This window comes from Lytechinus pictus, chromosome 8, assembly GCF_037042905.1.
Source record: "Lytechinus pictus isolate F3 Inbred chromosome 8, Lp3.0, whole genome shotgun sequence".
NCBI lineage: Eukaryota > Metazoa > Echinodermata > Echinoidea > Temnopleuroida > Toxopneustidae > Lytechinus > Lytechinus pictus.
The window spans coordinates 40,469,628-40,493,939 of NC_087252.1; the positions used below are offsets into that span (position 1 = coordinate 40,469,628).

Sequence of the window (24,312 nt, forward strand, 5' to 3'; positions counted from 1 at the left end):
CTATTATCGTAGAGGTGGGATATGTATAGTCTATCGTTAATCTTTGGGAATCGCTGAAGTCACCTCAGAGAAATTGACGTCTTTTAAGCATTATTATGGACATTTATGTTCGCATCTTATCTTCGGTTGCGTTTAGGACGCTGGCCATATATAGGCCCCCTCATTGTCAAGAAACAGAAATTCATATGACATCTTTGTGACCGAGTTTTCTTCATTATTGGAATCTGTTATAATTGATCAGCGCCAAGTCATCTTCAAGGGACGAGAAGCGTCGTGGCCCAGTGGATTAGTCTCCGAACTTTGAAAAAGAGGGTCGTGGGTTCAAATTCCAACCATGGCGTAATTTCCTTCTGTAAGGAATTCATCCACATTGTGCTGCACTCGACCCAGGTGAGGTAAATGGGTACCAGCAGGAAGTAATTCCTCAAAAAGCTCTGTCCACCGAATAGGTAGCCTAGCTTAGCCGGGTATTAATAATAGCAGGGCTCGCTGGGAGAACAGTTTTCGGAACTGAAGTAGACTAGAGCCTGTTACGATACTGCAACAAATAACAATTAAAATTTAGTTTTAAATTTGATTTCCTTTTCTTTTAATACAGGAAAAATTTAATGAATACACTAAAAAATACAAAAATAATGATGATCTTACATCTCTTGAATGTCAGTTATGATTATAATCCAAAGCTATGATAGTCCTGTATTGAATTCAGATAAAATCCACGTTGGTTGGCGAAGATTCTTTAATTAAAGTTCACAATGATAGCGATGGTGAAATTGATGTTGAAGCACGATGAATAACAAGAGTCACTGTGTGAATCCATGTTGATTTTTTTGACCTACTGGACCACTGACTGTCCTTTAACTTGTCCTTAAGAATTATTTGGCCCTTTAAACCATTTTTAGATACCAGAGTCGTATTTTCTAGGTTGATATTATAAAAAGTTTTAGGGGGGTTTTACGTATCAGCAGCCATTTATTAATTTTTGGAAACCATTGTTTTTTGACTTACCAATTTTCATGAATGGCGGCCATTTTGGAAGCCATCTTGGAATACGGAACACCCCCAATGAGGATACATGAGCACTTATAGTATGTTATTTTAAACATATTCCAGGACCTATCCTGAAAAAAAAATCAGCTCACCTGAAATTTCATTTCTAAAGCCTATTTTGGTCTAATGCTCTTGGTTAATGAGCATTTTCAAAATGTGCTAAAGTGATAAGCGACAAAAAATTATGAATTGATGAAAATATATATATTTTGCAGTTACGAAGTACCGTTAGAAATTTTGAATGGTTGCATGTTATAAGGTGGTTCAATTTGCCGAAGAGTTTAAAACTGATCCCAACAATAGTTTTTGATGTAATAGGTATTACCATTCTGTAAATAATGACAAAAAAATGAAGTCTCAATTTCCTTTATTTTTCCTGAAAATGAATAATTGACAGCTAATTATTACACAGACTTCAATGTAAATGTATATTTTGAAATGTGTTTTTCTCAAATTGGACCTGCTGCACATAAAGTGGTTTCAAAAGTTAATGCAAGATTAGATCACCCTAGTATTTTGCAGTTTTAATATTGTAACACCAATAATTAGATCTGTAACAAAAATCGAATAGTTATATGTTATTGTATGCATATTGATTACACTAATTAATTAATATTTCATTTCAAATTTCTGCCCCAATAATGCCTGTCACTGTTAATATGCTTGGAAAGATGACTACATCATGGATTGAAATGTGTGTTGCAATGATGCACAACTTTTGTACTAACATTTAAATTTACAAATCAGATAAATAACAAAATTTCTACAGTTACTAACTGATTAGGTTGGAGATCAGAGCTGACATACACATGTATTTCATTCCTGCATATTTTCAAAATTGTCACATTTATATAACATTTAGTTGTTCCCTGCTTTTAACATGCCTAAAAATATAAAAATATTGAATTTACGGAGCCTTTAAAGTGCCATCGACTTGACGACTTGGCGAGATACTTTATCTTGCCATGTCGACATAATAACCTTATTATGTCAACATGGCGAGATATCAAGTGTCCGAGGCCAGGCGAGACTCCAAATATCTTGTTAAGTTGACTTATAATTTTTTATAAGTCAACTTGTCAAGATATAATATCTCGCCATGTTGACATTTAACTTTTTACAAGTCGACTTGGTGGGATAACGTATTTCGCCATGTCGAAATAATAAGGTCATTATGTCGACATGATAAAGCATCTCGCCAAGTCGTCAAGTCGATGGCACTTTAAAGGCTCCGTACGTATCGATATAATTTATAATAATATACTTAGCCTATAGTTTCTAGCTTCAAAATGAGATCTTACTCAATAAATTTGTCAACATTCTGTTATGTTGCAACAATTTATCCATGGCACCGTGTGGAAAATTGTACATCCACCACTCTTTTTGCATACCAGACTTTTGGAATGCGACCGAATGTTTGTTCCCCTATCCCAAATGTGTTAACGTCATTACACTAAATGTAATCAATAGGTTGTGGGCATTAGAGAAATTTATTACCCTCAATTAACGGACTAGGATAAAACTGAATATTCAAATAAATCAACAGGATGTGGTATGAATTAAAATGTACTGTCTAAAACTAGCAGTTAGAAGGTACGGGGAAATACCTATCCGTTGGGCCGACAACTCATTTTAAAGCGAGCTTTAATTTAAAAGTCGTTGTCGAAGTACACATAAGTCCTAATATTAAACTGGTTCGTTACAGCGAATTGAAGACATTGATCAGGGCTTTGGCTAATCAGTCGGGCCGCGTGCGTTGCGAAATAACTCGGGTTTTGGATTTTTGTCGATTGTTTTGGATTTCGATACGATTTCTTTTTCTAACGGTGTCCTCAATTGGACAAACACGCTGGGAAAATAAAATGAAATTGAAATTCCCATATGCGGACATGCCTGGCCCCATGGCGGGACCCGGCCGCGGTTGGACACGAAGTGCATCGATAGCATGGAGCAAGCTAACGTTAGTCGATCCGAGGAAGATCCAACGTTACAGTGCTGGCTGCTCCACCCATGAATCAATTTGAGAGCGAGAGCATAGACAATGCAATGTAAAACATGAATAACAAATAATATTGAGGATTTTTGTATTACCCGTCACTCTCTGAAGCCGTGTCTTCTGTTTGCTGTATGTTTCCAATCCGAGTTTAATCTAGACTAGTTTTCAGTACGGTATTATAATTTGCATTTTCGTCATGCGAATTTTTACAGTGCCAGCGATTTTTATTTCTCTGGAGGAAGAGTACGGACTATTATAAGACCTGTATTAAGACTGGAAACGAAGTATACGAATTATGATGTACTGGAATATTGGTCTGATGATTCTCTCTGATTTGCAATTTTGGCGCGCGAGAATCATACCCGAACGATTGTTTTATTCCTCTAGAAGAAGAGAATACCGTAGACCTTAGAAGTTCGTGTGCTTGTGACCAATAACTTCAGTTCAGTAGCTCACGATCAAAATCGAGTGTGCGGAGAGAAAAGTACATTTTGGAGTTAATGGGAGATAACGATACGGAGTGTACACAAAATTAAACAGAAACAGGTTGAATATGTGGAATGTGATTATGTTGAAACAGTAGTCAAGATTCGCTTGTTAAAGTAGTCTAGTACATGTTATTTAAGGCACTTGCCGGCTTAAAACGACAACCGAATTTCAATTTCATTTTATTTTCCCAGCGTTTTGTCCGATTGAAGACACCGTTAGAAAAAAATCGAAATCCTAAAAATCGCCAAAAGTCGAAAACCCGAGTGATTTTGCACACGCACGCGACCCGACTGATTAGCCTAAGCCTTGATCAGCGAAAGGGTTTTGAATTTCTGTTAAAGGACTAGTCAACCCCATTTTGTATAAAAAATCAAACAATTGAACATTTCATAAAATCGGATGTTGAATTAAAAAAGTTAGGACATATTCAGGTGTTGGAAAAATTCGCAATAAAGTTACATTAACGTCCTGGTATGTATGCAAATGGGGAGCCTAATGACACCATCCACTCACTATGTATTTTGTATTCAATTTTAAGAAAATATTTTAATTGTCTTCCTATTGTCATGTGAACCAAAGATTTATTCCTGCCTGAACATATTTATTGTCATTGTTTCCAAATTTTGTGGTTTAAACAGTCCTTGTCCTTGTAATGGTCCTTGTAGAATCTGTAAAATTTGAAATAATATACAATTCAAACAATAAAAAAATAAAATAGTGAGGGACATCATCAACTCTCTCATTTGCATATCACTGAGTTGCGCATTTATCTGTTTTGTCAAAAATAAGACAAACTTTTCAATGCCATAACTTCCTTTAATATTTCATATCCGATTTTGATAAAAGTTTTCAGTGTTATGCTTCTTTGGTTCTTTTTATTTATTTTGTTAAAATCAATTCTTTTCGGGGGTTGACTTGGCCTTCAAGAAGAAGGTGAATAGAATGAACCTTGTTCCCCTTCACATCGTCAAATATATGTGCATGTAATATAACAGGTGTCTTAGCTAGGGGCAGGTTCATCTGTTTAAATGGCAAAAAGCACATCCTCTTTCCGCGGAAGAATAAGCTCTTGATCCAGATCATAATCTTCGCCCACGAAAAATGATCAATCTTGAGTTCGAGTACGTCCTTCATGATATTACAGCTGGGTATTCCAGACCTTGACAGTACTTTTCGTTCTTTAACAACTGCATCTGCATTGGAAAAGAATGAAACGGTTAAGGAATATATGATGAAAGGAAATAATATTTGCGAAAGCGAATTAAGGACAAGAAATCGCTTATAGGGTAAGTTCATCCTGATAGTAAGTTGGTTTTGATAAAAGCAGAAAAAATAAAGAAAATGTCGATTGAAAGTTAGTGTGGGTTTGATAAAAAATCCATCAAAGAATAACATTAAACCTTTCCTTTTTGTGACGTCACAGACTAAAAGCTCCCCCATTTACGTCGTGTGATATGAATTCCCAAAAGCGCTATTTTCTCAGATTTTTTTTATTTACATATATTTTTTTGAGGTGGCTTTTTCATCAGAAACATCATTTCACAGCCCCTTATCTATAAAAATATATATATTCATTTATCATATTTTACTTAAAATATGTGTATGCCTATCATTTCCATTGAATTAATGAGCTATGGGATTTATATTACATGATAAACTGCTTGGATATGACGTCATAAATTTAACATTTTAAACATTATTGTCTTATTCTTTGATAGATTTTATTAAACCCTTACCAACATTTTTCACTATTTCCGATTTTATTAAGACTAACTTATCAAAATGAACTTTTAGGGTTTAAAGTTAAGAAATTCAATTTACGCGTCACACAATATGTTCGCAGCAGTTACTGATATTTTTTGTTTTTTTCACACGCACAAAGTATTGTAATTATTGAATTTAATTGTATACGGAAGCTTAAAAGTGCCACCCAGATATTCGGATTATTATCTCAACATGTCTACACGCTCACATGACATGATCTTGGATCTTGTCATGTCAACATCCAGCCAATGGCATAACAGGCGGGGGGGGGGGCAAGCTCCCCACCCCCTGGCAGATTTCACCGGGAAAATAAAACAAAAACGGGAAAGGAGAAAGAAAGAAAGAAAGAAAGAAAGAAAGAAAGAAAGAAAGAAAGAAAGAAAGAAAGAAAGAAAGAAAGAAAGAAAGAAAGAAAGAAAGAAAGAAAGAAAGAAAGAAAAAAGGAAAGAAAGGGGGAAAAAGAAAAGGGGGTTAAGGAAATGGAAAGGGAAAAGGGAAATGAAAAGCCGTGACAAAATGAAAGAACACAAATAGGAAAAATGGAAGGTAAGCGGGAAAAGGAAGGAAAGAAGAAAAGGAGAGAAAGTACAAAATATCCTACATTAGCATGATTAGCAAGAGAGTGATATAAAATTAAAAGATATGACTCAATGACACGGGAAAACATTTTAAAAAGGCAAAAGAAACGGAAAATGAAGGTAGAGCCAAAAGCTAAATTGGAAAATCAAAATGAAGAAAAGGGACATTAAAATAAAAAGAAAATAATATAATAAAACGACCGGGCTGCCTAGGATTGAAAACTATAAATAACGAGAAGATAGGTGGATGGCGTCTATTATAAACTTGCTAAATTTTATGGAATAGTGGTCGCAATCAGTACACAATTTTTTTTAGCCAAGGCCAGTTATATCCCCTATGTCCTAGCCTCAGTACAGCTTTACGCTGGATAGATTTACCATAAAAAGCTTTTCAATGTTTACTTTTACTAAATTTCCAAGGCTAGTATCAAATAATGAGAATTTCATTTTCAAATCATTTGCCACATTTGCTATGTCGTGCTGCCTCAAAATACTTCGTTTATTCGCAACTGCGTTGAAGTTATGTGTATGTACCCGCGGCTTGATAAAAAAGTGGCCATCTGCAATGTTAAAAAAATATCACGAGGTTCCGAGTGCTCCGCCCGGACCAGTGACACAACCAAGAGGGAGGCACGGGAGGCATTTGCCCCAGTTAGTATGCCCCAACTTGCCCCCTACCCCCCCCCGGAAACTTTGAAAAAAAAATGTATAATAAATGTTGTCATAAGCATCCTGCTAATGCTGCAAAGTGCTCGATCAAAACTTTTTCGTTTTATAAATTGTAAAACTTTCTTATCCATTTACTGTTAGCTCCCAACAATTTTTGTCAACATTAATCTTTCGGGTCATAACATAAAACTCAAAAATTTCGCTCGCGCTACGCGCTCAATCGCAGTAACTGTTGACTGAGATAAGTAAATTATCTGTTCACATGATGCTTAAAAGTCCAGTGTTCAAGTCAATATGCTTCTCGCGATTAGAATTATTCGTTTTAGCGAGATACACATCCTGCGTATTCATAATTTTCATAAATCAAAATTTTCAGCTTGCGCTACACGCTTGCATCAATTTTTTTAGTTAGATAGCCATCTAGTTCATGATAACAAAAAGTGCATAGAACGTCAAGTCATTATCTCAGGATATCAAAAATTCTCAGCTCGCGCTTCGCGCTCGCATTATTCCTTTGATAAGATATCACCTTCATGACCAAATGCAAACAGCAAGGCATCAACAGGTCTCTTTTCAAATCAGTAGGGCCTATATTGAAAAAAAGCTCATGCTTCTCGCTCGATTTTGTGAAATAGGCAAAACTTTCGTGTGTTGCTCCCCCCATGTTATTTTTGCCTCCCCCTAGGTTAAAAATCCTGGTGCCGGCACTTCCCCGGACGCGATCCGCAACGCACTGCTGCCCCCCCCCAAAAAAAAAAAAAAAAAAAAAAAAAGTTCTACAACCAAAAAAAAGATGAGAGGAAAGAAAAGAGAAGGAAGATGAAAGATATGATGTTATTTTCTGAATACCATGTAAAAATCAATCTCTAAGTTAGATTATCATGAAAGGGTGATTTTTTTATCGCTTGCTTCGCTCGCTCGGGGCTTAAGCGTGTTGTTGTGTCCCCTCTTTTTTGTACTTATCACGCATTGAGCTTCGTCCTAATGCTCGAACACAATCATAACAAATCCTGTTCAGACTATGTCGACCGGGAATTTCTTTTTTTGCTCTTGCCCCCCCCCCCCCCCGGCCACCAACCCCTGTTACGCCCCTGCATCCAGCAGGATAGATGATCGCATGACATGAACTCGTATCAATCCGTGTCTACATCCTGTAGAAGATATGGTCACATACCATGATCAAACTCTTCATGTCTACATACTGGGGGAGAAGAGATGATCAGATAAGAAAATCTTCGATTCATTAACTTGGCATGCTATTATATCCTCAAAGAATTGAAGACGATATCGAAGATGATGGCATCAGATCATTTCTTTTAAAAGATGTAGACTTGCACTAGCAGGTATCTCAAGATGTACTCATGACAAGACATAAGATCATAGCATTTAATCATCTCTCATAAATGATGTCGACATGACGAGATCTAAGGTCATGTATTGTTCCTTTTACAGGATGCAGATCAGACAAGAACTACTCATGTGACAATTTTTCCGAAGGATGTAGGTAATTATCTGAACATCTGGGTGACAGATTTTAACCCTCCATAAAACACATATAAAACAATAAGGTATGCCGTGCACGTTAAAGTTCTTACGAGGTGAGTATTCCCCCTCTCCTGAGTACAAGACTGCCTTTAAACATGTTAAACTCGAGTACCATGTTACAACAGCGCAATGAGGTATTGTGTAAGTCACCGGTAACCTAAGGACTAAGTCATCAGGAGCTAGACACTGTACACCAAAGCAGACTGACATCTCGTCTTTGGTGTCACCAAGATTAGGAGTATCGGTCAAGACATGAAGAGAGATTTCTTGTGGCTCTTTGCTGTCGATTGCACCAGGAGGTATATCAAGTTCAATCCCAAAGGACTCTAGCCGCAGTCTACCACCATCAGCTCCAATTCTCTTGCAGCACACCTTCTTGGTTGTTTCGACATCTCCTTCATCAAGTACTGAAAATTATCAAAAATATTTATATTTATTTATATTTTTATTGCAAAACTTTAACTTCAAAATTCTGATAAATTATTGTCGCTCAACACTGACATGACTGGGGGACATTCTGAAATATCCGTTGTAAATGATAAGAGGAATATAGTATTTGAACAAAAAAATTTCCAACTTGGCAACTTTTAAAGGTCAAGTCAACCACAGAAAAATGTTGATTTGAATAAATAGAGAAAATAAAAAAAAATAACACTGAAAATGTCATCAAAATCGGATGTAAAATCAGAAAGTTATGTTTTTAAAAAGTTTCACTTATTTCTTTCACAAAACAGTGATATGCACAACTCAGTGACATGCAAATGAGACGATCAATGATGTACGTCACTCACTATTTCTTTATTTTTTTTATTGTTTGAATTATACAATATTTCATTTTATACACATTTCACAATGAGGACCAACTTGACTGAATCATATAGTTTTAAGCAATGCTAGTTCTTCATGTTCATGAAGCAATCAAGCGTTGTTTCACTTGGCAATGAGGAGAAAATTAGAATATTTCATATTTCATGTAATATAATACAAAAGAAATTGTGAGTGGATGACGTAATTAGTCTCTTCATTTGCATACCGACCAGGATGTGCGTATAACTGTTTTGTGAAATTAAGCAAAACTTTAAAATGTCATAACTTCTTTTTATTTTACATCCGATTTTGATGAAGTTTTCAGTGTTTCACTTTTTTGTGTACCACACAAAAATATTTCCTGATTACTCTACTCCTACAGAACCTGATTCTTCTTCTCCACTTTCAGGGTTGTGTGAGCTTGTAACTTCATCAAATTCAACCCTTTCCTCAGCAAGTTAATCTGTGTATAATAAACTGTTAGTTTAAAGGAACACTACTTTCCTTTAAATATTGATTATGAATTTCGTTTATTTCCGATATGCGTTAAGTGCACGTAATAAATAATTATATCTACCTGTCTTTCAACAATTAATCATCTATTTAGACAAGGGAAGATATTAACGAAACGTCGGAATCATGGTATTTATGAGGAAATATCAGATTGCGCACGGGAAATAGTTTAGCCTATCTCAATAAATATGCGTAATTTGCATGAAGAAACTCTTGCAAAAAATTCACTGTGTGCAGAAGTAAATTCCCAATAACCCCATTATGCCTATTGTAAGATTTAACTCTTTTCTATACATTTTATAAAACCTTGTAAATATTAATGATTTCCAAAAAGGTAAATTTGAATCACTATTTATCTGGTAATCATGATGAATAACAATCAATATCAATCCACCTATGGCAGAGGTCTTGAGGGATTGAGAGGAGGCTTTGTCCAACTTGGAAGGTATCCCTGCACCCTCCTGAGATTCTTCAGATGATTCCCGACTCTCCTGTTTTTCAGTCACTTTGACATTAGGATACAACTCCGAAAGCTTGTTCCTGTCAGATTCGGAAAGTGGGCTTTCTGAACCAACGAACCTGATTTCCCGCAGTGTACCAAGTTCCTTCGGGCTTTGCAGGGACTTACTTTCAGACTGACCGAAATCAATCTTGCAACTGACGAGTGTAAGGACAGTAACCTCTTTAAATTCACTAGTTGCAATATCGACTAACTCGATTATGGATACAGCCGCTGACTTTCGCAATGCGTATCTTGGTAACTCTTCTGGGAGTAGTAGCTGTTCAGCTGACGCACCTTGAATCTGCAACCCGCAATCCGATGATGTTCGGGACCATTCAACACTCTTCATAACTACATCTCCTAGCTCTACACTTTTTACTTTGACAAATTTCAAACTAGGACTCATCGTACGACCTAAGTGTAGTAAGTCTGTTATCATTTGGAGTGCATAGTGCTCGTCAGACCAACGAGATTCAAGATGGATATCAGTCAGATTAGGTAATTTACATTCTGTAATGGCTGTCCTTGACTTCTCCCATTTGAGAGTTCTATAGCTTGTGACGGTGAGGAATTCAATGTTTTGACAGAAAGAAGAAAGCAAGAGAAAGAGGTTGTCAAGAGTATCGCGGTAACGTAGGATACGTAATTCCAATCTTCTCAGTGAAGACAGCGGGATGCCAGAGTGGTGTCTGGAAGCGGATTCAAATAATGCCAATTCGCAATCCAGCACAAGACTCTTTGCATTTGGAAAACACCTACTGATGGTCTGTAATGAGTCATGGAGATTAGACAAGATTTGGTAAAGGCAAACGGCGATGACAGATCTCATTGGAATGAAAGGTTGTGATCCATGCGTATGACTATCCAGATAACCTTTAAAGCCAGTGGTAATATGTTCCACTTTATGACACAATGGAGCCAGTGCAGAGAACATTTCTGGAAGATGTAGTGGTAATTCATCTTTAAATACTATCCAAGCTTCATCGTCATCGATATTCCAAGATATACGCCGATGATCTTCTTTTCCATATCTTATAACAGAGACCTCGGCTGAAAATAAATTCATGAAATAGGATTTATCATGAGTATCTCATTTGAGCTAGGACTTAAATGATTTAAATGAAGAAATATGTTAATGTAGTCCAGGATAGGCCCATAGGAAATTTACCAAACCTTGTTTTTTCATATTTACAATATTTATTGCCAGTTTCTTGTCAATTCGAGGGTGCTGATTACGAATCTGAGTGATGCCACTCGTGTAACCTTGAGCATTTTCCGCAAATTGGCAAAATCCAATATGGCCGCCAAAATATGCAAATTACCCATGAAAATCATACAATTGACCACACATAGGTTATATAATGTATGTATTTGTATTGCAGGATTGAAATACTCTGAAAAAAAAAAAGATTTCACAAAAATATATTTTCTAGAATTTCAAAATGGCCGCCATAGACCCCTGTATTCTATATTATGTACAATATGAATGGGGACAACTAAATTTCACAAATGTAAGCACTAAATGCAAGTCATTGTGATTTTTAGTGAAATAAGGGTTGAAAACATGACTGCTAAGGAAATGTATCATTTGTTATGTCATGTATGTAATAAATGAAGCATTTTAATATTCAAAAGCCACCAAATGCCCTGACAGTACTATGTATAATGTTAATGGGGACAATAGAAAATCACAAGGTTGAGTACTAAAATGCATATTACTACTATTAAGATAAGCGAGGGAATACTGGCAAAAAACATAATTTTCAACGAAATATGAATGCAATTTATGTGATAAATGCTGTATTTTGACATTCAAAATGGCCGCCATAGGCCAAATATACATTATGTACAATGCGATTGGAGAAATTAATTTTCACAAGAGTAAGAATAGTAAGTCATATACGTGTTATTATTTCATATCTACAAATTATCTACTAGTATCTTGTTATATAGTGTTTCTGGAAGCAGCTGGACAAATTTTATGCCAGAATTTCATTATATTTGAGTGTTTCTAGCCTTGGAATATTTCGACCATCTTCTTGTTTTAAAGTACATGGGTAGACATATTGAACTCCATGTACCACCTTTCCATGTACTGCTGCAAAGGATCAATCTGAAGATTAAGCTTTTGTCCTGGTTCTGTTGGGTGAGCATACACCAAAAGACTGCCCAGTGATCCTGAATAGCAGCATTAGAGATACAATGGAGGGGATAGGGATTATCCATCTTGTTTTGTTATTGACCTTTGCAAATTTTGACACTTCGTTTGAACCATTATGTGCTTCATGTGCACATAGAAATGGTGGCCAGAGGTATAAACCAATGATGGAACTTTGACACCTGAAGTATGTCGGACATGGAATTTACTACTATTCTAATTCAACAGCCATGTTCCGATCTCAGCTCTTGGTTTGTGGAGATATTGAGATGAACCCTGGCCCAACCACCACTATGAGTGGTAAAAGATTAACTTACACTGTTAGCGAACTCTTGGACTTAAAATACAGCCCTCTTGCAAACAAGAAACTTCCTGAATCTACCTGGAAGAATGTGAAAGGTTTGGGGATTTGTCACATCGGGGTAAGCGTGGGGGAATCAGAAAGCGACCACAGGTAAAGTTAGCCCATATTGATGCACCACATGGGTCTTTGGTAAAGGAACACACATGGTTCAAAAGGAATAAACAAACTAAAGATAAACAAAGGATGTCTACAACTAGGACTCTTTCAAAAAATTCCTTAGATTACAAGGATAGGCAATTTGTGAAACTGGCTGTTTGGAATGCCAGATCGATGAAGGCGAGAGGACGTGCTACGGCAATATGCGATTTTGTGATTAGTGAGAAGATAGATATTCTTGCTCTAACAGAGACTTGGTTGACTGATTCCTCACGTGATGATTGTGCTCTTGCAAATATAGGTGCGACTCTTCCTAACTATGTATTCCATCACGTCCCACGCTCTAGGACCTCTGGCGGTGGCGCTGGCATCCTTGCTCATCGGGGCTTTGATCTTAAGCTTCATCAGTGCTACCAAGTGAATTCCTTTGAATACATGGACATTTGTATTACGTCCCCTAACTCGCCATCTCATGTCATTCGCCTACTGGTCATATACCGCCCTCCATACAGCCGGAAGAGGACGGGAAGCAGACCAGCCGTTTTCCTAGATGAGTTTACTTCCTTACTTGAAAGTCTACAAGTAACTTCACAAAAGATACTTTTGGTAGGAGACTTGAATTTCCATATGGATGTTAAAGACAATCCGGACAGTTTGGCGTTAAAAGATGTCTTAGGCATTTTCAACCTCCAGAACCATGTGTCTTTCCCCACCCATTTGTCAGGCCATACATTAGACCTTGTTATATCTGATGCAGGTGATCATATCTCAGGTCTAGAGAAACACAGTCATCTGCCTTCAGATCATGCAGCGGTTACATGTAATCTTCGCCTAGGTCGGCCTCAAGAGGTTAGGAAACATCTTCTCTCACGCAACATGAAAAATATCAACTTCAATCTACTCCAGCGGGATCTGTCAAAGAGGCTTGAGGGGAACGATCCAGATGGTATCGATTTGTTAGTTGACCTGTATAACATGTCTCTGGAGGATGTATTGAATCAACATGCACCAGTGAAAGATAGATATATCATTCTTCGCCCAAACGCTCCCTACTACAATGATTCTCTTCGGGTTGCAAAGCAGGAGCGACGTCGCTGTGAGCGGCGAATGCTCAAGTCTAAAACTGAGATTGATCGACAGATTTACAGGACTGAGTGTAAACGTTACTACGATAAATTAGCAGTCGTGAAATCATCATACTTCCGTGATAAGATAGACTCTTGCGATTCACGTAAATTATTTCAGACTGTGGAGAAGCTAACTACCGTAAAACCAAACGTTCTGCCACCCCATACTTGTGCAGAATCATTAGCAAATGAATTTGCTGACTATTTCCATCAGAAGATCTCTAATCTGTTGCTTGAAGTGGATAAGGCACAGTCAGGTGATCATGGCTGTATTGAGCACAAGGAAACATGCCATTTTCACTGTCTAAATTAGAAACTCTCAATGAAGCTGATGTTTTGAAACTGATTAAGTCGTCATCATCTGCAACCTCCCCTCTTGATCCCATGCCTACTACTATTACCAAGAAGTGTGCCCTAGTACTACTACCATTGATGAAGAAGATTATTAACACTAGTCTTGAAACCGGAGTCTTTCCTTCTTCATTAAAAAGAGCAGTCGTGACACCACTCATCAATAAATCCAATGTTTCGGCCGATGATCTGTCTAACTATCGTCCAATTTTTAATCTTGGCTTCGTGGGAAAATTAATTGAGAAAGCTGTTGTCAAACAACTCCAGGAATACCTGTTCGAAAACGATCTGCACAACCACTTTCAGGCAGCTTATAAGCCACACAACAGTGTTGAAACTGCTCTGCTCAGGGTCCAGAATGACATATTGGTCTCTCTCGATGATAGAAATGAAGTTCTGCTGGTGCTCTTAGATTTTAGTGCTGCATTTGATCTGATTAACCATGACATTTTGATAAATCGCTTGAAACAGTTGTATGGTTATCGATGGGTCTGTACGGAAGTGGATATCATCCTACCTCTCACAACGTACACATGTTGTAAAGGTGAAGGAAGCTGTTTCCAAACCAATCACTGATATATGCGGGGTGCCTCAGGGATCGATAATTGGTCCATTGCTCTACACGCTATACAGCTCTCCAATATCAGCAATTATCAAGTCCCATGGCCTGGAAACAATGCTATATGCTGACGACACTCACATGTATTTAGCATTCAAACCACATGATCTGCAGAATGCTACAAGCAGGATTAATGTCTGTCTCGCTGAAGTTCTTTCTTGGGCCCGAAGAAATAGTTTGAAAATCAACCCACAGAAGACTGAAGTGATTCATTTTTTATCTATGTTTAATCCTGCTTTAACACCAGCTTGTATTGAAGTAGATGGGGTGGATATACATGAGACAACCAAAGCACGCAACATTGGCGTTCACATGGATCAACACCTTCAATTAAAAGAACATGTTAGGATTATGACACAATCTGCAATGTGTTCATTGAGAAGAATTGCAAAAATTCGGAATTACTTGTGTAAAAAGACCACTGAAATGTTCATTCACGCTTTTGTTTCTTCCAGAATTGAATTTTGCAATTCACTTTTATATGGCCTGCCTGAAAAAAGATATAAGAAAGATACAAATAGTGCAAAACAGCGCAGCCAGACTTATTATGCGTGCTAAAGGTAAAGATCCTGTTACGCCCTTGTTGTCGTGCTTGCATTGGTTGCCTGTACAGAAGAGAATTGTTTTCAAGATAATAGCAATATGTCTTAAAACATTAGTTACTAAGTCCCCATTGTACCTGTATAATCTGATTACTGAATATGTCCCACAAAGAAATCTCCGCTCTTCTCGCCAGAATTTGTTAACTGTACCAACGTCTAAAACATGTTCGTTTGGGGATCGTGCCTTTCAGTCAGCGGCACCTGTACTGTGGAATAAACTGCCTAATAATCTGAGGGCCATCTAATGTACTTCCACCTTTCTCAAATCTTTAAAAACGTACTTGTTCTCATGGTAGATTATTTTGTTTAGGAGCGGTATGTTACAATGTTTTGTTATTTTTTCATTTAGTATTTATGTATTTTATTCTAAGTATACCTGTATTAGACTTAATTACCTCTTTTGTAAAGCGCATAGAGATTCTGTAGAATATTATGCGCTATATAAGCATCTATTATTATTATTATTATTAGGTATTAGTAAAAATATTGTCTTAAAAATGATTTTTTTTATATAAATACATCACATATTGGTCATGGAGGTAATAAATGCCGTAATTTGAAGTTCAAAATGGCTGGCAAAGGTTTAAAAGTATTATATACATTTTAATTTGGGACATATAATTTTGACAGAATTTGGCTTTGCTCGACTATAAAAGTATTGCATATAATTGTGATGTAAGAGTGAAATATTGCCTAAGCCATGGTTTCTAACGAGGTATATCATATCTGGTACATTAAAGGTGATAAATGCTGCATTATGATATAGAAAATGGCCGCCATGGACCCTCATTGTATTATTTACAATTTGAATGAGTACAGATAATTTTCACAAAAGGGCACATGGCAGCCATTTTGAATTTTAAACTATATCAGTTATCACCTTAATTTTAGATGATATGATATATTTCGTTAGTTTTCAGACAATATTTCACTCATACAACACTATTTAGTCAAGCAAAGCCAGAATCTGTAAAAATCATTTGTCCCCAATCACATTGTACATACTACTGTTGGGGCCTGTAGCGGCCATTTTGACTTTCAAAATACAGTATTTATCACCTACCTGGCAGAAGAACTGATATATCTTGCTAGAAATTATGCTATCAGACAATATTTTACTCATAGATCACAATTACGTGCATTTACGGTGATCACTCGTGTGAAAATTTATTTCCAACTTCGCATTGTACATAATACAATTAATGTCTATGGCGGCCAATTTGAAAAATACAGTATTGAACACAAACTTTAAACCTGAATGATATATTTCGTTAAAAATTGTGTTTCTTTTAGACATTATCCCATTTATTCATCACAAATAAATGCATTTCAGTGCTCACTATTGTGATTTCTTTGGTACCCTTTCTCATTGTACAGAATACTGTTAGGGCCTCTGGCGGCCATTTTGAATATTAAAATACGGCATTTATCACATACATGACATATTGAATAATATATTTCATTAGCAATTGTGTTTTTAGTCAGTATTCCACTAGTTTCTCTAAATAATATGCATTTTAGTGCACACTTTTGCGATTTTTGTTGGCCCCTTTGCCATAGAAAATAATACTATTTGGACCAGTGGCAGCTATTTTGAATATCAAATATAACAATGTTCCCATACATGACATAATAAATGATATATCATGTTAGCATTGATGATTTTCATATATTACTTCGTCCATAGATCACATTTACTTGCAGTTTAGTGATCATTTTTGTGAAAAAATAATTTTCCCAATTCATATTGTACATAATAGGGTATACAGAGGTCTGTTGAGGCCATTTTGAATATCAAGATATAAATATTTTGTCCAAAAAATTGTTTGTTTTCAGAGAGTATTTCACTCCTGCAACACAATTACAGACATTTTATAGCAAATTTGATGGCAATTTTATGATTTTCATGGGTAATATGCCTATTTTGGCGGCCATATTGGATTTTGCCAATTTGCGGATAATGCTCAAGGTTACACGAGTGGCATCATTCAGATTCGTAATCACCACCGTTGAATTGACAAGAAACCATAAAAAATATTGTGTATATGAAAAAACAAGGGTATGCCTCTTCTATCCTAGACTAATGCGTTAGTTTCTGGTATTGATATCATCACACAGACGGGTAAACAGGTTACTATAAAATTGACCGAAAAATGTTTCAATGAAATATAACAGCTCTGCTCAACAGCTAACTTTCACTTCCTTCCAGCAGCAGAATGTTTCACTAAGGGGTTCGTAAGTTATGTATTTTTTACGCATGACTGGAACATGTTCTTATAAGTCAGCTGCAAAGGGTTACATAATTCAACAAACGATCCTTATATATCATTTCTCCTGAAAGTGCCTCTTAATCATTAGCGTACCTACGGGGGCTGACTGCCCCCCCCCCCCCCCCCCGACGAGTCACAACTGATCCCTGACGAGCCACAAGTGGCCCGCTCTTTTGTAATTGAATAATTTTTTTTTAATTTTTTTTTTTTTGGGGGGGGTTTGCTTGTCAATTTTTTTTTCTGGTACGAAATCCTTTATTTGTGGTGGAAGACCTTTCTTTTTTGCTTGTCAATTTTTTTGGCGGACGAATCTGCCCCCCCCCCCCTCTTTAAGAAATCCTAGGTACGCCACTGCTCTTGATATATTGTTTGTACTATATTTCCGATCCGCATGATAAAAATACAAAGTCACTTTCGAGTGTTTCACCAAATAGTGGAATGGTATTTCATTTTCCACCGGATTCAATTTCCAGCGCTTGACTTAAAATCACAACCCATGGGAGGTTTATGATAATGAAGCTAATGTATACTTATTACCATATGACCTTGTGTGCGTATCCATACATAAGATAATAAAATGCCATAGAAAACGACGTCAAAATCCATAATTATTTTCCGTATAGAAGGATTAATTTGCACAACATACATGGTTAGGCTGTATTATTATGATACTTTATAATAACTTTTTGTGTGTGTTTACTTTGAATCCAGTCCGATGTTAATCCACTTACTAGTATAAGGTTCCAGCTTTTGGTAACGATCGATGTTTCTATGTCGATTATACCTATACCATCTATAATGATCAAAAACAAGTAGTCTCTGTGTGTCGGAAAGGGCGTCATTCAACTCGCTTGGCTGTTGAAATAGATAATATAAAGTTTAAATCACTCACACAAAATCTTACTCTTTAAATAATATCCTACCCAAACTTTATGAAATATAGGCCCTACAGGATTCTTAAAAAAGGAACAAAACCCTCCCTCCATGTTTCTATCTAACACAAAAGGCAATATTGAACAGAACGCCCTTGATGGGCAAAGCTCACAGACATGAAGCCCATCCACCAAGTTATCTGACTTCGGAAATTAATTTTAACTTAATAAGGACATTATGTTTTGCATTGGTAGCCACCTAATTGACAACACTGTTCTACCATTGAACTTAAGATTCTGAGCGCCAAGCTTAAAAAGTCAAGGTATCATTCCATTTTGGTATAATTCAGTTAAAGATTAAACCCACTGCCTCGTGTTCTTGCTTTATCGATGAAATAGGCGCTCTAGCATTGTATTGTGCCCTCATGCCGATGGTGCCCGGTACGCGCGTTTCCGTTTTACACCCTGGCGAAGGCAATCTCCGCAAAAATAGCTAAAAAGCGACTAGTGAAGAGTCTACGTTTGTGTACATTATCAGCTGGGCGCGCGATGTAAAAGTCCGCACCGAAGAAATATGCAGAACATGTACAAATGCATGTTCAACACGAACGTTTGCCTTGATCATTTGCCTTTGCCGAATTGCTGGTAATTTGCCCTCTCACTGTCATGGAAGAAGAATAACATATTACGTCACCATTGTTGGTATGACACTGCATTATTATATGAGTAGGGTGTAAAATAGACCTTTGTTTATGTTTAGATGAAAGAAAAGCAATCATTATTATAGGGTATAAGTAAGACAATGTTTGTTGATGCATTAGTAATGTAAGATTAAGATTCTTACAAGTTTGATGAATATGTGTTCGAATAAAATTTACGTTTTCAGTTGTTGGCAAGAAATTCTTATGAATTCATTTTTTTTTTTAATCTTTGTTTGATGTAAAGTACTGTAGTTTGAAGATTCGGGGGCATGCAGGTATAGTGATAGTCCTAAAAAAATGACAAAACTTATCAAAACAGTGAATATGAAAAATATATAAATTTAAGAATCTATTTTCTTTTTATGCCTCCAGTCTACACCATTAATTTAATTCAATTTATTTTATTTAATTTTCAACAGAATAAAGTAATGCATGTGGTCAAAATAGTAACAATGAACTTACCATACAGGCAAAATAAATTGAGGCATGTACAATATATGATATTTATCTATAAGTAAAAGTAAAACAAAACAGAGTATTATATATAAGCAAAATATCATAACCATTATAAATCAAAATTCTGAGAAAAAGAAGGGATCCACTAAAAAGCAGTGCTTTTTATCAGGAACACCTGATAAACATGGTATCAGGTGTTCCATAATAATGTCTGTCTGTAATAGGTCCAGGGTCTGTCTTACCGTAAATGTTACTGCAATAACAGTGATTGGATTTTTTACCACAGTGAAGTTGCTGGAAGCATCATGTTTTCCATCTGTTTGTGCACCGTTTGTCTGTCCATTTGTTACCAGTTCTCATTATCGCGACAACATAGAACAGCTATCAGATATTGATGAAACTGGATCTTCATTATTTGTTATCCGATTTTGATAAAATTTTCAGCATATTGCTCTGTGAATTTTACTCTACTTATTAAAATAGAAATATTTTCAGCCTGGACGATATCTTTAAGGGGAAACTAACTGGACAACACTTTTTATGATTTTGTTGATTATAAATTGCTACAAGTAGTTTTTACTTGGTTTTCATATTATAATTATAATTAGTTATTTTAGTAGTATTATTTAATTAGTATTATTAGTAGTCGTCGTGGTGGTAGTAGTAGTAGTAATAGTACAATATAGTAGTTAATGTAGTTATATATTATCGATATTATTATTATTATTTAATATTGTTATTATTATTATTATTATTATTATCATAATTATTATTATTATTATTATTGTTATCATATTTTTATCATGATTAGTAGTATAGTAGTAGTAGTAGTATACTTTATTATCATTAGCATCATTTTAAACTGTTATTAATTATTAATTACATAGTTTGTCAATATTATCATGATTACTATTATTATTATCACTATTATTATTATTATTATTGTTATCGCCATTGTTTTTATGAACAGAATTAGTAGTATAGAAATAGTATAGTAGTAGTAGTTTATAGTAGTAGTAGTAGTAGTAGGAGTAGTAGTAGTAGTAGTATTAGTAGTAGTAGTAGTAGTAGTAGTAGTAGTAGTCTATTATCATCATTGTTATAATTAGTCGTAGTAGTAGAAGTAGTAGTAAAGTATAGTCGTATCAGAAGAAGTATATTTTAATTCATCGCTTAGAATCATTTTGAAACAATTTAAAACAACTGGACTTGTATGGTGCTGTATATCCTCCTTCGTTTTGTACTATTGTTATTATTCTTGTCTTATCATTATTATTACTGCTTACTAAATTAATTTTGGCTATTGCCCGAATTGTAGGTTTTTCACCTCCTTGTGTATCGGGATACAAACTGCAAAATATGTTCGGATTTAATTCATATGACTGCTCTCTGTACGGTACATTAAGTGCCGTGGCCGTGTAGCCACTGAACCCTGTGCTATTATCAGTGGCTGTGTAGACTGCATGCGGTGCAGTGTTATGTGCATATCTAACCAGCGACGTGTATAGACTCTTCACTAGTCGCTTTTTAGCTATTTTTACGGAAAATGCCTTCGCCAGGGTGTAAAACGGAAACGCGCGTCCGGTTCGCGAAATTATTTTTCCCACCGAGTTCTGGACCAACATATGAATATTCATGACTTGCGTCTTCGGATTAAGAGTACGCATGCGCGTGGACTTCGCCTCGACGCGACCAGTGCCGGTCGTAAGCATTCACGTTGCTCAGAATGAATTGGCATCGTCAAATTACCGGTACCCTTACATAGTTACATAGGCCTTATAGGCTTAGATCTATATATATATATATCCAATTTATCAAACTAGCTGCCATTAATGGCAAGACATGTGCTAGGCTAGGGCTCGCTTAGGCTAGCGCAGTAGTTTGAAATGCCTTGGCCTTGCGGTTGTCAGGCCTTCATTGGCCTTGGGTTTCCATGCCTTGGCCTTGGCCTTTGGTATTGAAGCCTTGGCCTTGGCCTTGGAGGTTTGAGCCTTGACTACAACACTGAATAGCCGAGTAATGCCATGGTTAACTTCGAACTGGTTAATACCGAACTTTACGTTTAATAAGGTTTACGTTTAATAAACTTTACGTTTAACAGATGTTAGCTTATTTGCCATGGTTTGTCTAGTCCGTATACAAAACCAGTCCTAGATCTAAAATTATTTTTTATCTTAGTTCGAGTCTAGTCGATGTATCAGCATGGAACCACTAGTGTACCAAACGGGGGGGGGGGGGGGGAGACAGACTGCCCCTCTGACGAGTTACAACTGATTCAGGAGACGTGCCCCCCCCCCTTTGAGAAGCCAAATGAATAATTTGTAATGTAAAAATGCAATGAAAAAGACGTATGCCCCCTCTTTTGAACGTGAATATTTTTTTTTTTATTTATTTTTTTTTTTTTTTGGGGGGGGGCTTGTCACATTTTTTCACGGACGAAATATCCTCCAAAAATGTGCCCCCCTTTTGGAAAATCCTAGGTACGCCAGTGCAGCAGTGGCGTAGCTACGGGGGGGAGGCACGTGCCCCCCCCCCCGAAAAAAAATTTGCAGAGCAAAAAAAAAAAAAAGGGGGGGAGAAAGAAGAAAAGAAAAAGGAAATGGAGAATAAAGACAGAAGAAAAAAAAAAAAGAAAGGAAAATAAGGGTTGGAAGGCGAGGGAATGAAATAATGTGAGGGGAAGACTTGAAAAAAGAATCTTTCATGTTACTATATAAAAAATTTTGCTTGCACTTCGCGCCAGAATTGCCTGTTCGATGAGATTCATATCTTGCTCAATAGGCTGATATGGAGCAAGTTTTGAAGTCAATATACAAAACATATTTTAGCTCGCACTTCGTTCGAGCTTTCATATTTTTTTTTTCATTTAATTACAAATTTAAGTGCTCTGTTAAATGTCCGTTTTATGGTCTACATATCAGCATTTTAAGCTCACGCTGCGTGGTCACATTGTTTGATTTGCCAAGTTCATAATGTCTACGTGTATTCCATAATGTTCCATTAGACAAATGTATTCAGAATGCCCAGATTCTAGGTCTAAATCTAAAACATGCGCGATAGCCTGCATGTTCTTTATTTAAAATGTACTTAAATTATCCAGTTTCACATCAGAATATCAATAATTGTCTGCTCACGCTTCACGATCGCATTATTAATGATACCCAATTAACTATATCCTATTTATGATTACAAAAATGAATAGAGTGTCCTGCTTTTAGGTCTAAAATCTAAATTTTCTTCCTATTGCGCTTCGCGCTCGCACCAATTGTTTAGTTTCATACCTATCCCATTTATTAATACAAAATTTGTTAGGTCAGAATGTCAAAAATTGCTCGCGCTTCGCGCTCGCATTACTTGAAATATATACCGTCTTCGTGGGTAACTGAAAGTAGTCCTTAACAGGTCCCTTTTCGATAATGCTAGAACAGTTAATACAAATTTCTGTTCGTACTTGGCGTTTGCAGTAACCATCTAATTACATACGAATCTTGTTCACGACCACACATACCATTGCCCATAATATTTATTTTAAAAAAATCGCTTACGCTTCGCGCTCACACTTTTTATAAGGCTTACGAGATTATTTCATGTTTATGTTGTTTTATAAAAATAAAACTAAGAAATGACTGCTCGGGGAAAATATAGGTGAAGATAATTTCGGGCCCCGTCCCCTATTTGCGAAAGTCCGATCCGCCCTTGTGACACATACACACACACCGGAAAAAATGGCCGGTGCCCCCCTCCTGAAAATGCAAGGACTCCCGAGTGCCCCCCCCCCCCCAGGAAAAAAATCCTAGCTACGCCACTGCAGATTATTAATTTGGCTTCTCAAAGGGGGGGGGGGGCACGTCCCCTGGATAAGTTGTAAATCGTCAGGGGGCAGTTTGCCCCCCCCCCCCCTTGGTACACTAGTTGTTCCATGCTGATACAGCGTAGATCAGAGTCTAGATCTAGAGACTAGACTAGAACTAAGATATCTTTTTTTAGATCTAGGACTGGTTCTGTATACGGACAAGACATATTAAACCATGGTAAATAAAATCAAACGTAAAGTTCGGAATTTACCGGTTCGAAGTTAACCATGGCATTAGTCGGCTATTACTATTAGTATTAGGCATTAGACAGGTCCAGATTTGAGGTAAAGTTAATGCGCTAGCCTAAGCTAGCCCTAGCCTAGCACATGTCTTGCCATTTATGGCAGCTAGTTTGATAAGTGTTTAAGAAATGGATATATATATATATATATATATATAGATCTAAGCCTATAAGGCCTATGTAACTATGTAAGGGTACCGGTAATTTGACGATGCTAATTCATTCTTAGCAATGTGAATGCTTACGACCGGCTCGCGTCGAGGCGAAGTCCACGCGCATGCGTACTCTTAATCCGAAGACGCAAGTCATGAATATTCATATGTTGGTCCAGAACTCGGTGGGAAAAATAATTTCGCGTCCGGTTCAGGCCACGTACAAACTACTAACTATTTTCCCATTGACTTGCGTATTAAAAGAAGATTTGGAGAAAAAAAAAATAATAACTTTAATAATGAAACCATCCGAACCTTTATCTTTTGGTACCTCACCCAATATGCTTCAAAAAATGTGACATGATGTTTTTCTGCATTTTTCGCGCTACAAGGGCTGAAACTCAGACTACGAGCAAACTTGGTTACGTTGCATTCACAGTGCTCACTGGGTTTCCTGGGCCACTAATTCGCAAAGTTCGCATAAAATCCACCAGGGACAAATTACTGGTCTTCCGTGGGAATGGACAGATCCAGTA

The 24,312-nt window shown here is 36.6% G+C and overlaps 1 protein-coding gene across 1 annotated transcript in view; it reads right to left on the bottom strand.

Annotated features, from left to right (window-relative positions):
- Positions 1-24,312, bottom strand: part of LOC135155313 (uncharacterized) — a 33,244-nt gene that overhangs the window by 3,296 nt on the left and 5,636 nt on the right. The window contains exons 4-6 of the mRNA XM_064104268.1: positions 18,232-18,355; positions 8,142-8,498; positions 4,484-4,728 (exon numbers count right to left, since the gene is read on the bottom strand). Coding sequence (XP_063960338.1) covers positions 4,484-4,728; positions 8,142-8,498; positions 18,232-18,355 — 726 coding nt within the window. The remainder of the gene's footprint in view (positions 1-4,483; positions 4,729-8,141; positions 8,499-18,231; positions 18,356-24,312) is intronic.